The sequence below is a fragment of the Entelurus aequoreus genome, linkage group LG16, assembly GCF_033978785.1.
Source record: "Entelurus aequoreus isolate RoL-2023_Sb linkage group LG16, RoL_Eaeq_v1.1, whole genome shotgun sequence".
Taxonomy (NCBI): domain Eukaryota; kingdom Metazoa; phylum Chordata; class Actinopteri; order Syngnathiformes; family Syngnathidae; genus Entelurus; species Entelurus aequoreus.
The window spans coordinates 997,072-1,015,046 of NC_084746.1; the positions used below are offsets into that span (position 1 = coordinate 997,072).

The 17,975-nt window shown below is 39.8% G+C and overlaps 1 protein-coding gene across 2 annotated transcripts in view; it reads right to left on the reverse strand.

Moving 5' to 3' along the window:
- LOC133631483 (pituitary adenylate cyclase-activating polypeptide type I receptor-like) overlaps nt 1–17,975 on the reverse strand; it is a 61,468-nt gene that overhangs the window by 31,200 nt on the left and 12,293 nt on the right. For both annotated transcript variants that reach the window (XM_062023715.1, XM_062023714.1), the window contains exons 3-4: nt 4,894–4,990; nt 45–155 (exon numbers count right to left, since the gene is read on the reverse strand). In XM_062023715.1, coding sequence (XP_061879699.1) covers nt 45–155; nt 4,894–4,990 — 208 coding nt within the window. The remainder of the gene's footprint in view (nt 1–44; nt 156–4,893; nt 4,991–17,975) is intronic.

The following is a 17,975-nucleotide window of genomic DNA, read 5'->3' on the forward strand; positions in this document are numbered from 1 at the left end:
GATTATTATTTTACCTGCAGGTGACCAATTTGTCTCCTGCTCACCGTCCTCCGGGCCCAGGGGTTCGTGGAGGAATTCTGGACAGTTGACCACCACCACCTCACCCACGCTGGCCGCCTGCCAGCAGGTCAGGTTGTCCCACAGCCACGGACACACTGTGCAAAGAAACATGCCAGATGCTGCTTACCAAAGGACGGCCATGATGCAATTCCTTGTTTTTCATCTTTGAATCAACAAAGTTATGTTGATAGACGAAAATAATTCAACCACCAGCTCGTTAGTGACCTAAATGGGTTATGAGTACTGTACTTTCTGGACCATAGGGCGCACCGGATTATAAGGCGCATTAAAGGAGTCATATTATTATTATTTTCTAAATGTAAAAGACTTCCTTGTGGTCTACATAACATGTAATGCTGCTTCTTTGCTCAAAATGTTGCATAGATGATGTTTTACTCATCATCTTCAAGTCACTTTCTGACACTCTCTTCAGGTCTTATTTACGTGCCTCCACTTGGACAGCGTCATCTTTGTTGTAGCGGTGTAGCGTGCAAGGACGGGAGTGGAAGAAGTGTCAAAAGATTGCGCTAACTCTTTTAATGACATTCACACTTTACTTCAATCAACAACAGAGCAGCATCTCCTCATCCGTGGCTCACTAGTGCAACAACAACGCCCGAAATGTGTCCCGTGAGGGGGGGGGTTCTTTGTGTGCAAAGGAGTTGCCTTTTCCGTTGGAATGCCAGATCAACTAGATTAAGTTGATCTCCTGAAATTTCAGTAAAACTTGAAAATATTCCAATTCTGTCTTGATGGTCCTTCTTACTCAGCATATATGTCATCGAAAGAACTTGGGATTGACCGGTAACTTAAATTCCCTGGGAGGAATAGCTGATCCGACGCAACAATACTTAATTATATATATTGACAAATATGCTGTTTTAGACAGCAATATTGTTTAATGAAGGACACCTATTACATACATTTAAAAAAGTATAATGTTTAAAAACATTTAGAGTAGAGTGGAAAAACAAGTTGCCTCTATATTGAAGATATGATTAAAGACAGTGAAATACTTCCAAAGTTTGCAAATAAATAGATATAATCAAAATAGTATATTTTTCATGTCACATTCCTCACTATAAACACAATAAAACATTATTTGGAGTCTTTTCCTCCTTCTTCCACATCTTAAGTGTGCAGATGTTGGCCATCACTCACGCTTAAGTGGTGTAGTGTGTGTGCGCTCACTTTCTTGTGTCCTGACAACATGGTGTAAACATCGCGTGACCTGTACAAGGGGACAGTTGGGAGACCTTTTCCCAGTCAATGTGGTCGTCTAATGTGTGTTGCTGGTGTCTGCTGAGCCGGACAGGAAGCCAATTACTTGTAAAGGGCAAATCTGAGTCAAATGAGTCGCACCGAAGCTGCAGATCAACAACTGCTTAGATAAAACACTCACTCAATACAACATATCATACTAGCATGGATATGAATACTAATACTAACGCTAACACTAACACTAATACTAATACTAACACTAACACTAACACTAACACTAATACTAATACTAATGCTAATACTAATACTAACACTAACACTAACACTAATGATAAATATTAATACTAACACGAATACTAACACTAACACTAATACTAATGATACATACTAATACAAGTACCAATATTAATATGAATTCTAATGTTAATGTTAATCCTAATGTTAACGTTAATCCTAATAATAATACAAATACTAATACTAATTTTAATACTAATATAATTACTAATACTAATACTAATGTTGTCAAGGCGTGGACTTTGGCGACGCATATTACTGCGTGGAGTGTTTTCCCGAGATGCAAAACAACTTGACTGGACATGGCGTGAAGGTAAATACATGTTTAATTTATCACTATGAAAAGAATAAACAAAAGGCGCGCACAAGGCGGAGACACAAAACTGGCTGAAGAACCAAAACTTACACTTAACGTGAACTATGGACATGAAACAAAAGAACTGCTAAACGTGACATGAATAAACAAAAACTTGCTTGGGAAAAGCATGGAAACGAGCTTGGAACAATGGCATGGAATACTAGCATGAGTGACAAGGGTAGTAGAGGTATCATCAGGTTTGTGTGGTCTTCTGTCCTCTGTTGTCCTGTGTGGTTAGGGTTAGGGTTATAAATTTTGATGTCTATTTTACTGTTTTAATTGGTTTTACCCTTTAAAATCGTTTTTAATCATATTTATTTTTTATATTGTCTCTGTATTGGTTTTTTATTCATTTATTCTTTGTTTTTATTCAGTCATTGGTGTAGCATAATATTGTTTTTAATATTGTTTTTAATATCGTTTTTAATATTGTTTTTAATATTGTTTTTAACATGGCTGTGCAGCACTTTGGAAACATTCTTGTTGTGTAAATGTGCTATATAAATAAAGTGGATTGGATAATGTCGCCAGAACGACTGCCTGGCAACTACAAGCTTAAATAATGGTGACATGATTAGTGACAGGTGCGTGAGTCCAAATGTGAAACAGGTGAAACTAATGGTCGTCATGGTGACAAAGCAAGGGAGTGAAAACAGGAACTAAAAAGAGTGCAAAAAGCAAACAGAACATAGCCAAACAAAAACATGATCAAAAGACATGACAAATGTTAAGTTTAGTGGGCACCTACTGCATACACGACATAAACAGCCACAATATACAAACGTATCTACCATTTTACCATGAATTGATTAAGGTGGACCCCGACTTAAACAAGTGGAAAAACTTATTGGGGTGTTACCATTTAGTGGTCAATTGTACGGAATATGTAATGTACTGTGCAATCTACTAATAAAAGTTTCAATCAATCAATCAAACTTGGATCAACACAGCATATTGTAATAATTTAATTTAATTTTGGCTTCGTTATTTTATTATATTTCATTATTATTTTCTATACACAAACCTATTATGATATTAATCAACCTATTGAATTTCTGCTTTGAACTAAACGGCATTAGGCATGCACTAAAATCCACAAATAAATGTAAGGGAATGTGTTGGTTGTGAAATATATATTTTTAATGCTTTACAGTCTGCAATAGTTTGATATGTTGTAGCCATTTTTGGCTTAGAATATATAATAACCGTTATCGCTGAGAAGGAACGAAACGCAGAGTTTAAAAAATGAACGTTATATTTCAAAGGGGAAGTGCACGTTTTTTGAAAACTTGCCAATCCCTCACAATCCCTATGTGAGACTTTGATTGATTGATTGATTGATTGGGACTTTTATTAGTAGAATGCACAGTACAGTACATATTCCCTACAATTGACCACTAAATGCAGTGTTGGGTTAGTTACTGAAAACCAGTAACTAGTTACAATTACTAGTTACTTTATTTCAAAAGTAACTCAGTTACTAACTCAGCTACTTACACCAAAAAGTAATGCGTTACTGTGAAAAGTACCTATTTAGTTACTTCTCCCCCCCCCCCCCCCCCCCTTTTTTTAAAGGCTCCCATTAATGCCCTTTTAGCCTTCATTTCAGTCCTGTTATGTTATTGCACTGGAGAATAATACAATGTGTTGATCAACTTGACATGCATTTGCATCACTGAACTCAGAAAGCAATGTTGTCTACATACAACAAACAAACAATGTGGTCTACATACAACACACAAACAATGTGGTCTACATACAACACACAAACAATGTGGTCTACATACAACACACAAACAATGTGGTCTACATACAACACACAAACAATGTGGTCTACATACAACACACAAACAATGTGCTCTACATACAACACACAAACAATGTGCTCTACATACAACACACAAAGACAAAGATATGTTTCAAAGGGCCAATTTATTTCAGGCCAGAAAAAATGGACAAAACTATTTTAAATAGCTGCAACATAATGGCACTTTAACTTGAACTCTAAGTAGATAGGATCTTTGATCCAAGACACAACTTACATTTAACTAAAATGTTATTTTCTTTGTGCTCGACAAAAGAAAAGTATTGAGAATGTCTCCATGTTAAAAAACTCGACAACTGGCTTCGCCATGATGTCTTGTTAGTTGTTATGAGAGTAGTGTATGTGTGTGTGTGTGTGTGTGTGTGTGGCCCTTTAAGATATGACAGCATGAGAGGTGAGTGACGTCAGTGAGTGAGTGGGCGAGAGAGGTGAGGGAGCGGCAACAGTGAGTGCGTGTAGGTGCTCTAGCTTGGTGGATGGCTGCGTGCAATAAAGTCACAAAGTTGCAACAAACCGCCTTGTCTCGTCATTCACCCTCAGCTGTAAAGACCCTCTTCCGGGTAAAGTGAAGGTTGTTAGCCCCGAAGTACGGCTCTGGAGGAACGTCTCCCCTGCGGGGAGGTGTGCTTTCTGTGGGTGGGGGAAAGCACGCCTCTTCTTTTCCACCGGAGCGCTCCAATAAAACACACTCAGATCTTCAGTTTCTAGCCGATACTACATAAAAATAACGTAAAATAACGCAGTAACGCATCATGCAGTAACGCTAACTGAGTTACTGTATATAAAAAAATAACGCGTTAGATTACTAGTTACCGCAGAAACTAACGGCGTAACAGTAAGTAGTCCCAACACTGACTAAATGGTAACACCCCAATAAGTTTTTCAACTTGTTTAAGTCGTTAATCAATTCATGGTAGATGTCTTTCTTTTTTATGCGTTCTAAATGGTGTGTCGTTCAAGCATGAAAAGCAACACTGGAGGAAGCCCCCCCCCCCCCCCCCCCCCACCCCCCCCTGCCTTTCACGGCCCCTCATGTACTGACCTTCAATCATCACCTGAGCACCATAACCGCAACCATTGTTGGGACATTGGTCATTTTACAAACTATTTTGATGTTGTGTTCATGCACACTCACTTATGTCCAAGTCATCGCTGGGGTTGTGCATTTCCATCCTCTCCATGCATTTCTCGTGTTCTTGCATGATGATGCAATGCTGCAACTCGGAGGAGACCTGAAGAAAGCACACCTGCTATTAGCCATGATGAAGCCAAATGAAGTATAATGACAAATCGACATATTCTCAGGTGCAAAGGAAATGTGTCAAATCTTTATGAATTTTGAGCATCCCTTCAGTCGACCGTGTCTCTTCAGGAGGAAACTAGTATTTGTTTTTCTCACGTTCTCCATGAAGATGTTGTCTCGTGACAGAAATATAGTAGTTGTCATTGTGTCACAAACAAGCATGGCGGCTGTTGGCGTGACCCCAGAAAGCCCAGATGACGGGCAACGTCTTTCAGAGCACAACGCTGGCATAAGAAGCCTCCTGGTTGACAGCCATGGACAGGTGTGTCTCCTGATTGTCAATCAGGAGACAGGTGAGGGAACAAGCGCTTACGGTGAATGAATGTTGAATGAATGACAGGTGGTGGTCGGAGGGGACGTAGGCGCAAATTGGCAGCCACGCTTCCGTCAGTCTACCCCAGGGCAGCTGTGGCTACGAAAGTAGCTTACCACCACCAGGTGTGAATGAATGATGGGTTTTTAACATGTAAAGCGACTTTGGGTACTTAGAAAAGCGCTATATAAATCCCAGTTATTATTATTATTATTATTATTATTATTACCAAGAGGTGAAGTGGTGGGACATGGAGGCAAACAGGAAGTGGAATGAAAATATGAGGAAATGATAGACAACAGAAAAATGACCAACAAAGTCCAAACTGTCACATCGGCTCATGACACCCTAACCCCAAACCTAACCCTTCTATTCTTTTTTTCTCTCGCTCTTTTCTATCGCCCCACCCCAACCCCTAGCCCTAACCCTAACCAACTCTCTTTCTTTATGCCTAACCCTAACCCTAACCCCACCCCAACCCTAGCCCTAACCCTAACCAACTCTTTTTCTTTATGCCTAACCCTAACCCTTAACCCTAACCCCAACCCCAACCCCAAACCCAACCCTAACCCCAACCCCAACCCTAACCCTAACCCTAACCCTTCTATTCTTTTTTTTCGCTCTTTTCTATTGCCCCACCCCAACCCCTAGCCCTATCCCTAACCAACTCTCTTTCTTTATGCCTAACCCTATCCCTAAACCTAATCCTACCCCCAACCCTAGCCCTAACCCTAACCAACACTTTTTCTTTATGCCTAACCCTAATCCTAACCCTAACCCTAACCCCAACCCCAACCCCAACCCTAACCCTAACCCTAACCCTAACCCTAACCCTAACCCTTCTATTCATTTTTTTCGCTCTTTTCTATTGCCCCATCCCAACCCCTAGCCCTAACCCTAACCAACTATTTTTCTTTATGCCTAACCCTAACCCTAACCCTAACCCCACCCCCAACCCTAGCCCTAACCCTAACCAACTATTTTTCTTTATGCCTAACCCTAACCCTAATCCTAATCCTAACCCTAACCCTAACCCTAACCCTAACCCTAACCCCAACCCCAACCCTAACCCTAACCCTTCTAATCTTTTTTTTCGCTCTTTTCTATTGCCCCACCCCAACCCCTAGCCCTATCCCTAACCAACTCTCTTTCTTTATGCCTAACCCTATCCCTAAACGTAATCCTACCCCCAACCCTAGCCCTAACCCTAACCAACTCTTTTACTTTATGCCTAACACTAACCCTAACCCTAACCCCACCCTCAACCCTAGCCCTAACCCTAACCAACTCTTTTTCTTTATGCCTAACCCTAACCCTAATCCTAATCCTATCCCTAACCCTAACCCTAACCCCAACCCCAACCCTAACCCTAACCCTTCTATTCTTTTTTTTCGCTCTTTTCTATTGCCCCACCCCAACCCCTAGCCCTATCCCTAACCAACTCTCTTTCTTTATGCCTAACCCTATCCCTAAATCTAATCCTACCCCCAACCCTAGCCCTAACCCTAACCAACTCTTTTTCTTTATGCCTAATCCTAACCCTAATCCTAATCCTAACCCTAACCCCAACCCCAACCCCAACACCAACCCCAAGCCCAACCCCAACCCTAACCCTAACCCTAACCCTAACCCTAACCCTAACCAAACCCTTTCTTTCTTTCTTTCTTTCTTTAGTTTATTTAGAACATGAACACACTTACATCATAATACATCACACAATTTCATATCATTTCATTTTACATCATGCCCGAAAAGGAGTAGGAAGAAGCAAAGCTTATTTAATCCTACCCCTTTCCCACTTCAAGCATTTACAAATATATAGAATCATTTACTGATCTTTTTATATAATAAGATAACCCTAACCCTAACCCTAACCCTAACCCTAACCCCAACCCTAACCCTAACCCTAACCCTAACCCTAACCCTAACCCTATTATAATTATACCTTTTTTAACTTTAGGTCACACATCAAAAAGTGAGTTACAGTAAACCCTCGTTTATTGCTGTTAATTACTTCTGCAAAATAGGAATTATTCATCTTAAAATGGAATATTCTCATAGCTCTAAGAAAAACCCCCACAATCTTCTAAACAACATCTCTAGCTGCCCCAAAGTGGCCTACAAGTTTAGTAAAATTACAATGATCAAAACAAATAAATTGATCAATTTGACTGGCCTATAGTGAAGAAATAGAACAGCTGATAAAAGCAAATACAAACAAAACTGAATAAAATATTTCAAACAGACTAATTTAGTACTACAATAAGTTCAGGTGCTGTTTCAAAGCTGACGGGAAGTACTAGAAAAAGTATGTTTTTCCACATATCTTTTTTTGGACATATTTTATACATGTTAAATATTTGACATAAGTCTGCATTGCTGGACAGTTGTAAATATGGAACTCCAATCAGTGTTTTCTCCTTTCTATCACAAAAACTCAACAAAATAACAACACCTTTTTTTCTTTTTTTTTTTAGCCTGGGAGAGTAAAAATGCATTTCTTTTTAAATATGTCTTTAATATTCATATTTTTGGGCAGGTTTGTGGATGGATGATGCGCTGTATTCACTTATAGTTCCAGCTGTATTCACTTATAGTTCCAGCTGTATTCACTTATAGTTCCAGCTGTATTCACTTATAGTTCCAGCTGTATTCACTTATAGTTCCAGCTGTATTCACTTATAGTTCCAGCTGTATTCACTTATAGTTCCAGCTGTATTCACTTATAGTTCCAGCTGTATTCACTTATAGTTCCAGCTGTATTCACTTATAGTTCCAGCTGTATTCACTTATAGTTCCACTTACAATTTCAGGAGTGAGTATTTAAAAAAGTGGTTTACTACACACAGAGTGAAATATTTCAAGAATGTATTTCTTAATCACGTTGATGATTATAGCTTACACCTCATAAAAAGCCCAAATTCAGCGAAAAATGGTCAGAATTTGAATAATAATAAATAACTGGTTTTCGCCAGGAAAAATTAATTCACATCCGAATCGTAATTCTTATTTATTTTAACTCTGAATTGATTCAAAATGTATGAGAATCGATTTTAAAAATGTTTTTTTAGGTCAACTGTGTATATGTCATACGTCCGCAGCCAAAGAAGAGTTTTTTTTCAGAATTATTAAACCAAATTGATTCCAAATAGTTTACAGTAGCACTATACATAATCATAATACCAGGGCATCCAGTGAGGGGCATTTTGTACTCCCTCGTCCGAGGAAGAATGCATTGCGGAAATCTTTTATTCATAAATGTGTAGCGCTCTGGAATAACCTGCCTCGAATTCTCACAGGCATTGGAAGTAAACAGGTTTTTAAAAGGAAAGTAATATTGTATCTGAGTCTGTAAATTAGTTTGCTTGTTGATGATTTTTGTTTGGTTTTGTATTGTGTTGTTATATTTATATGGTAATTAATATTCTGTGACTGCACTGCAAAAACGGAAATCTATGTAAGATGAAATATCTCAAATAAGGGTGATATTTGCTTATTTTCTGTCTGATAAGATCATTCTTCTCACTAAGCAGATTTGATGTTAGAGTGTTTTACTTGTTTTAAGTGTTTTGCTCCTAAATGATGTCAGTAAGATATTACAGCTTGTTGCTGACATTTGATGAGCTATATTGAGTAAAACATGCTTGAAACTAGAATATCAACTGTTGCAAAGCTGTGTCATCAACACTCACAAGTAGAAAACTACTTTTTTAAAGTCATCATTTCTTATTTTTAGCATGAACTAAAAAATCATGACTTTGACACAATTGTGTCTCATAATTAAAACAGATGACAGCCAAATGGCTGTTTTATTTTCAATGAAACAATAGAAAACAGGTACTCATATAGTAGTACAGTTGGCACAGTACAGTAAACTGACAGTTCATATTTAAACATTTAACATTTCTAACTATTTTGAACAGAAATAGTTCATGCACATTCAGATGAATTCTTGAAAATTACAATTAAAATTTTTTTGGCAGGGGGCCGGGCTGTATATATGCGCACTAATTGACTGAAAGAGCACGCACTTGGCGCGATGATGTCATGTTATCCATGGAAAAATGCATTTTTAGACCATATGATTTGCCTGAGCGGCTAGGAGACCCCGAGAGTAACAAGCGCTTGCCTTGTTGCCTTTCCATTAAGAACAATAAATTAGTTTTTAGTATAAGTTTGCTGGTTTCAAGAAATGTAATGCAGAGCGCATATCATTATGTCAAGATAATGGCACTAGCATTTACTTCATTTAACAATATTTTTCAACATATTGAGCAAAAAGGTCTCTTTTTTTTCTCTACCAAGAAAAGTGCACTTGTTATTAGTGAGAATATACTTATTTTAAGCTATTTTTGGGTTCATTGAAGTTAGCTAATTTGACTTGTTTTGGAAAGTCCTGACAAGCCAAATTTTCTTGTTCTATTGGCAGATAATTTTGCTTAGTTTAAGTAAAATACCCCTCATTTTTGTGGTTTTTTTTTCTTGTTTTTGAACACTAACTTTTTGCAGTGTGTAAATTGTTTGCTTGTTGATGCTTTTATTTGTTTCTGTATTGTGTAGTTATAATTATATGCTTTTACATGTAATTGTATTGAGTTTTTGGACCCCAGGAAGACTAGTGGGTTGTTGTGGCAACCAGCTAATGGGGATCCTTAATAAAAAAATACAAAAAAATCAAAAATTCTTGATGGAATCATGACCCCAAGAATTGGAGTCAAACTAATCTGCGATCAGCAAATAAACTGCCAAAAGAGTTAAATTGTTTTTTTTGTCTGAATTAATAACTTTTGCAGAATATTGCTTTTAATATATATGCACCTGTTTACCAAGTGTTTTTTTGAAAGCAGAATCCAATCAAGAAATACATAAATCTCCTTTTAATGAAGTGCAAAGATATATTTTCTCCTGTTGTATTTGTCTGGTGACTAGAGAACATAAGAGCAAATAAAACAAAGGTAAGAAGAAATAAGAGCAAGTCTTTTGCGCAGCAACAGCATCTTAACGTGCATGAAGTGATGGTCTTTGGCTGACTCATCACTCTCTAATATGAATTCACCTCAGGCGTGGCTGGGCACATGAGATAAGTGACTTACTGAGCACACCACCACTGCCTGCGCCGCTGCAGCACCACCGCTGCAGCACCACCGCTGCATTTTAAAAGGTGTCAGGAAACAGTTTGTTTGCTTCAAATGTTGCTTTCAAGGAAGACAATCACTTGTTGCTAGGCAGCAGGAGTCTTCCCAGTGACAAGACAAATGCATATTTATATTCCTGTATCTACTCCTTAGGTTAGGAATGGCATTAAAAGAGAATTGTTCGTGTATTTATACGGAGCGCTGCATAAATACACGTCATGTGATGCTGAGCAGATGTTCTTTATACAAACTCCGTTTCCATTTGAGTTGGGAAATTGTGTTAGATGTAAATATAAACGGAATACAATGATTTGCAAATCATTTTCAAGCCATATTCAGTTGAATATGCTACAAAGACAACATATTTGATGTTCAAACTGATAAACATTTTTTTTGTTGCAAATAATCATTAACTTTAGAATTTGATGGCAGCAACACGTGACAAAGAAGTTGGGAAAGGTGGCAATAAATACTGATAAAGTTGAGGAATGCTCATCAAACACTTATTGTCAGGCTTGGGCGAATGAAGGGACTCAGATGCAGAGATGGGAGGTTCTAAATAAAGCTTTTATTTTGAAAAAACTCTTAACCAGAGCAGAAAATTTTCAATCACTATGAGGTACTACAATGATAGCAAAAAACGTTTCCAAAAAGGGAAAGAACCAAAAATCACTCCAACGGAGGATTAGACAAAAATAAGATAAATTATAACTAGCAACGGATCTGCTATAAAAAACTTTAACAAAAGGCGCTCCAACAGGAGGAAGAAAATAAGGACTATCAAACTTACTACACTAAATCTTATTCTAACAAATATAAACAAAATTCACTCAAACTTTGAGGAAGGATAATCGTTAAGGAAAAAATTATAACTCACCACTGCGGTTGAAAAAGGTTAAATAACAAAAGTCGCTCTGAGGGAGGAAAAAGTTAACTCAAAATTACAGCTGGAAAAATGCTGGATAAACAGACGTGGTCGTGGGACGAGGCAAGGTAAGAACATGAACGTAGACTTGGATGCAAGACAGGCACGAAAGCTCGAGACAATCTGGCACAGAACAAGGGGAGGAATGGGCTTATATGGAACATGAGGGTAATGGGAAACAGGTGGAAACAATCAAGGGTCAGGGATTACGTCAGACTGGTGACACAAGAGGAAGGGCCCGTGATCTGAAACAAGAGGAGTTGCTTTTCAAAATAAAACATGCAAATCACAAGACAGAAAAAACCAAGACAAGACTCTCCTCACCGCGGTGTGACACTTATTTGGAACATCCCACAGGTGAACAGGCTAATTGGGAACAGGTGGGTGCCATGATTGGGTGTAAAAGTCTTCTATAAACGGAATGCAATGATTTGCAAATCATTGTATTCTGTTTATATTTACATCTAACACAATTTCCCAACTCATATGGAAACGGGGTTTGTATTAACAGATTCCAGCAAAGCATTTCTACCCCACAGCTAACAACAACTGCATTTACCTAGCGCTAACAAGCACAGGATAGCATGTAGCAAGGGTTAGCGTGCTGAAAACCAAAGCTGAACTAAGGAAGACGGTTCTTGGCCGGAAATGAATAGATTTAGGTGTAGCGTGGGTTTAAATGAATACAAAGCAGACAAACCGAACATCCGAGCTGTAACTAAAAATAAAAGCAGATGTCCAATCAGAGAGGTCGGCCATTTGCAAGCTGCAGATTGCAGCATCCGTCCCGAGGCTAAATTCAAGGGCCGGTTAACTGGGCCGGCCACCAGACGATAATAAAATCCCCATGTGACGCGGCAGGCCACTGGCCTCACTGCAGACCCATTTGACACACTAAGTACTTCACAACAGGCGCTGAAGGTCAGCGTTGGACGCGCTGTGTAAAGATGTCAACTGAAGGGGGGCGGGAGGGGCTGGGGGGGGGGGGGGGGGCGCTTTACCTTTGTCAGCAAAAGAGGGGATGTGAGAACGCAAATGCATGTTTTTTTCCCTTTTTTAATGAAATATGATTTACTATCTACAACTCAACCAAGGGAAGTGAACAATAGGATTATTCCACCATTTTTAATTTTAAATACAACATATAATGTTTCCAACACTCACATGTCTGTCTCACATATAGACACACTCTACATTTAGTACACTTACTGTCTGTCACAGACACACTCTACATTTAGTACACTTACTGTCTGTCACAGACACACTCTACATTTAGTACACTTACATTTAGTACACTTAGTGTCTGTCACAGACACAATCTACATTTAGTACATTTAGTGATGATACAGTGGATATAGAAAAAGTATTCGGACCACTTACATGGTTTCACTCTCTGTTTAATAGCAGCCAATTGCTTAAATCTAAAAAAGTTCATTTTCCATCCATCCATCCATCTTCTTCCGCTTATCTGAGGTCGGGTCGCGGGGGCAGCAGCCTAAGCAGGGAAGCCCAGACTTCCCTCTCCCCAGCCACTTCGTCCAGCTCCTCCCGGGGGATCCCGAGGCGTTCCCAGGCCAGCCGGGAGAGATAGTCTTCCCAACGTGTCCTGGGTCTTCCCCGTGGCCTCCTACCGGTCGGACGTGCCCTAAACACCTCCCTAGGGAGGCGTTCGGTGGCAGCCTGATCAGATCCCGAACCACCTCATCTGGCTCCTCTCCATGTGGAGGAGCAGCGGCTTTACTTTGAGCTCCTCCCGGATGACAGAGCTTCTCACCCTATCTCTAAGGGAGAGACCCACCACCCGGCGGAGGAAACTCATTTGGGCCGCTTGCACCCGTGATCTTGTCCTTTCGGTCATAACCCAAAGCTCATGACCATAGGTGAGGATGGGAATGTAGATTGACTGGTAATTGAGAGCTTTGCCTTCCGGCTCAGCTCCTTCTTCACCACAACGGATCGATACAGCGTCCGCATTACTGAAGACGCCGCACCGATCCGCCTGTCGATCTCACCATCCACTCTTCCCTCACTCGTGAACAAGACTCCGAGGTACGTGAACTCCTCCACTTGGGGCAGGGTCTCCTCCCCAACCCGGAGACGGCACTCCACCCTTTTCCGGGCGAGAACCATGGACTCTGACTTGGAGGTGCTGATTCTCATCCCAGTCGCTTCACACTCAGCTGCGAACCGATCCAGTGAGAGCTGAAGATCCTGGCCAGATGAAGCCATCAGGACCACATCATCTGCAAAAAGCAGAGACCTAATCCTGCAGCCACCAAACCAGATCCCCTCAACGCCCTGACTGTGCCTAGAAATTCTGTCCATAAAAGTTCTGAACAGAATGGGTGACAAAGGGCAGCCTTGGCGGAGTCCAACCCTCACTGAAGTTCATTTTATTTCTCATTAATGTACACTCAGCACCACATCTTGACAGAAAAAAAACTGAAATGTAGAAATGTTTGCAAATTTATTAAAAAAGGAAAAAACTGAAATATCACATGTTCATAAGTATTTAGACCCTTTGCTGAGTAGAAGCACCTTTTTGAGCTAGTCCAGCCATGAGTCTTCTTGGGAATACGTTTTTCACGCCTGGATTTGGGGATCCTCTGCCATTCTTCCTTGAAAATCTTCTCCAGTTCTCTCAGGCCGGATAGTGAACGTTAGTGGACTGCCATTTTCAGGTCTCTCCAGTGATTCTCAATTGGGTTTAGGTCAGGGCTTTGGCTGTGTGCTTAGGTTGTCTTGTTGGAAGGTGAACCTTTGGCCCAGTCTGAGGTACTGAGTACTCTGGAAGAGATTTTCTTCCAGGACATCTGCGTACTTGGCCCTATTTATCTTTCCTTCAATTGCAACCAGTCGCCCTGTCCAAACAGCTAAAAAACACCCCGTAGCATGATGCTGCCACCACCATGTTTGACTGTTGGATTATTTTGGGCAGGTGATGAGCAGTGCTGGTTTTCTCCACACATACCGCTTAGAATTAACGCCAAAAACTTTCAATCTTGGTCTCATCGGACAGAGAATCTTATTTCTCATAGTCTGGGAGTCCTTCATGTGTTATTTGGCAAACTTTACGTCTTGCACTAAGGAGAAGCTTTCGTCGGGCCACTCTATCATAAAACCATGACTGGTGGAGGACTGCAGGTGATAGTGGACTCTGTGGAACTTGCGGCAACATCTCCCTACTGCATCTCTTGAGCTCAGCCACAGTGGTCTTTGGGTTCTTCTTTACCTCTCTCACCAAAACTCATCTCCTATGATTGCTCAGTTCGGCTGGACGACCAGGTCTAGGAAGAGTTGTGGTCGTCCCAAACTTCTTCCATGTAAGGATTATGGAGGCCACTGTGCTCTCAGGAAGCTTGAGTGCTGCAGACATTATTTTGTAACCTTGGCCAGATCTGTGGATTGCCACAATTCTGTCTCTGAGCTCCTTTGGCAGTTCCTTCGACCTCATAATTCTCATTTGCTCTGACATGCACTCTGAGCTGTAAGATCTTATATAGAAAGGTGTGTGCCTTTCCTAATCAAGTCCAATCAGTCTAATTAACACAGCTGGACTCCAATGAAAGAGGATCAGAAGAAATGGACACCATGTGAGTTAAATATAAGGGTCTGAATACTCATGACCATGTGATAGTTCAGTTTTTCTTTTATAATACATTTGCAAAAAATGTACATTTCTTTTCTATTTCTGGAGATGGATGCTGAGTGTTCAATAATGAGAAAAAAAATGAAAGTTTTGGCTATAGCAAATGGCTGCAATAAAACAGAGAGTGAACAATTTAAAGGGGTCTGAATACTTTCCGACCCATTGTATGTGCTTGCATGTCAAATGTGTGATATCATGTCCGATACAAGCACCGTGTTCAATGGAGCAAATCTGGACAGCCAGTTAACATCTAAATGTCCTCCAATAAACACACAAGTTTAGTTTTTTCTTGTATTTTGGTCAAGCCATTTACAAAAGGTAAACATGGTAACCTATAGGCTACTAGGAGCTAGCAGCTACACCGACAGCTAAGCACATAACAGCACACAAGCTAGGCATAGATAATAAATGTCCTTCATTGAACAATATTGCAGTCTAAAACAGCACATTTGTCAATACAAAAAAGTATTGAATAATTTGAAAACGTTTGCCAACATGCACCTGAAATACTCCAAGACCAGTAGAAACAAAATTCTCTGGTCTGATGAGACAAAGATTGAACACTTTGGCATAAATTCCAGGCATCATGTTTGGATCAAAGGTGACTCAAGGGTTAAGGTTATCCCGGTACAACTTTTCACATATTCAATACTGATATTGGAGACTTGAGTATTGGCCGTTATTCATATTGATCCGATACGATATTAGCAGGAATCATACATGCATTTATTATTTTGTAGTGTGGAATGTAGGAAAATGTTTGGTCAAGTGTAATTAGTCCACCAGAGAACAACAGTAGGTATGAAAAACACAAACTTATTTATCCTTCACTGTCTGCAATGGACTTGTGTTGTCTTTAAATTAAAGTGGATTACGTTTGAGGGCAACGACACTTTTTTTCGAATTGTGCCTATCATTCACAATCATTATGTGAGACAAGCCCACACATGTTTTTCTTTATTTTCTGCATTTTAACTGATAAAAAGTCAGCTAACAATGGAGCCAATGGGAGTTGCTCTATTCCACCTATAAAGTGCTTTAAAAAACACCCAAAAACCCTTATCAATGTTTTATATACATGGTGTAAGTATATAGGTAATGTAGTTACAGGCACATACATAATAACATGTAGTATTTACGTATTTTGGTCATTTAACGCATACTAATAATTTCACAGACGCATCACAACGTTCACTTTTCCTTTCAACAACAACAAATACTCATCATGGCCGACTTTGTCAGAGACATCAAAGTCTACTTTGGGACAAATGATCCATAACCTGATTATTTTGAGCCTTAAGTTGAGGATGATTTACCAGTTTTAAAAGCTTTTTGGTAAACAGATCCATCTGTGGTGAAACACTATCATGCAGCAGTATTGCTAAGTGCTAAAGACAAACTACAAACATAATAAAATGTTCACTTACTGTACAATGTCTGCTCTCATTGGAATACTGACAAATGGGATGTTTATATCCTCCGGTTTGGATGAAGAATTATTCATAATCCACACGGAGGTAAAAAAAATGTAAAAATGAAAAGTCAATAATATGGAAAATTGTTTAACAACAGATTGGATAAATTAATAAATAAGCGTGGAACACTAGCGGGAAACCAACACGAATCAAAGCCAACATCTCAACATCATTGGCATTAATCGAAACAACAAAATAGATTACCAATGCATTAGATGGTAAACAGTGTGCAGCATCAGTATTTATGGGTATAACAAAAGCATTTGACACATGTAGTCATAATAATATTATCTTAAATAACAAATTAGAACGGTATGGTATCAGAGGGTAGGTCCTGAACTGGCTAAGTAGCTACTTAACTAACAGGACGCAGCATGTTAAGATAGGCAAACAACACACGTCTACAGGGCTAAATGTATCTTGCGCTGTACCTCAGGGAGCAAAACTTGCACCAAAATTGTTCAATACGTATATAAACAACATTTGTAAAGTTACAAAAGACTCAAGGTTAGTATCATTTCCAGACCACAAGTTGTTCAGGAGCAAACACACAGAAGCTAATACAAATAATAATAATAGAAGAAATGAACAAATTAAAGAAATGGTTTGACAAAAACAGACTATCTTTGAATCTCAGTAAAACGAAAATAATGCTATTCGGTAACAGGAGAAGAGACAGAAAAAACACAAATACAAATAGATGGACTAGACCAGGGGTCTGCAACCTGAGGCTCTGCAGCTCTTTTATTCCTCCGTTGTGGCTCCTGATAGTTCATTCTTGTGTGTACTGTCGTCACTACAATATCCCTTGAGGCACCGTCATCATACTTGCCAACCTTGAGACCTCCAAATTCGGGAGATTGAATTTCAGTGTTCGCTTATTTACACACATAACACTCCTCTACTCATTGTTGTATTTGAAAGTGCAATGCTTTGCAGCCAGTAGCACAGCCTTTGAAGGAGCATAGGTATGGGCAGTGTAATATTCTGGGTTGGAGTCAATAACCAGGCGAGGTGACGAAGTTACGTCTCTTTACTTCATACTTCAGAACCGACTCCCACACTTGCCGTCAGGGTGCGCAATACAACGTCAACCATTGGCCAACCAAAAAGTAACCACAGAAACACTATACAGTATATCGTTCTGTGGTTACTTTTTGGTTGGCCAAGCGGACGTGACGACAGGCTGTCCTCACTCAGGTCCGCAGGGACCTGGAGGGGGCGTGCCTTAAGTCCGGCTGGAAATCGGGAGAAATTCGGGAGAATGGTTGTCCCGGGAGATTTTCGGGAGAGGCACTGAAATTCGGTCTCCCGGAAAATTCGGGAGGGTTGGCAAGTATGAGGAGAAGAGACAGAAAAACACAAATACAAATAGATGGACTAGACCAGGGGTCTGCAACCTGGGGCTCTGGAGCCG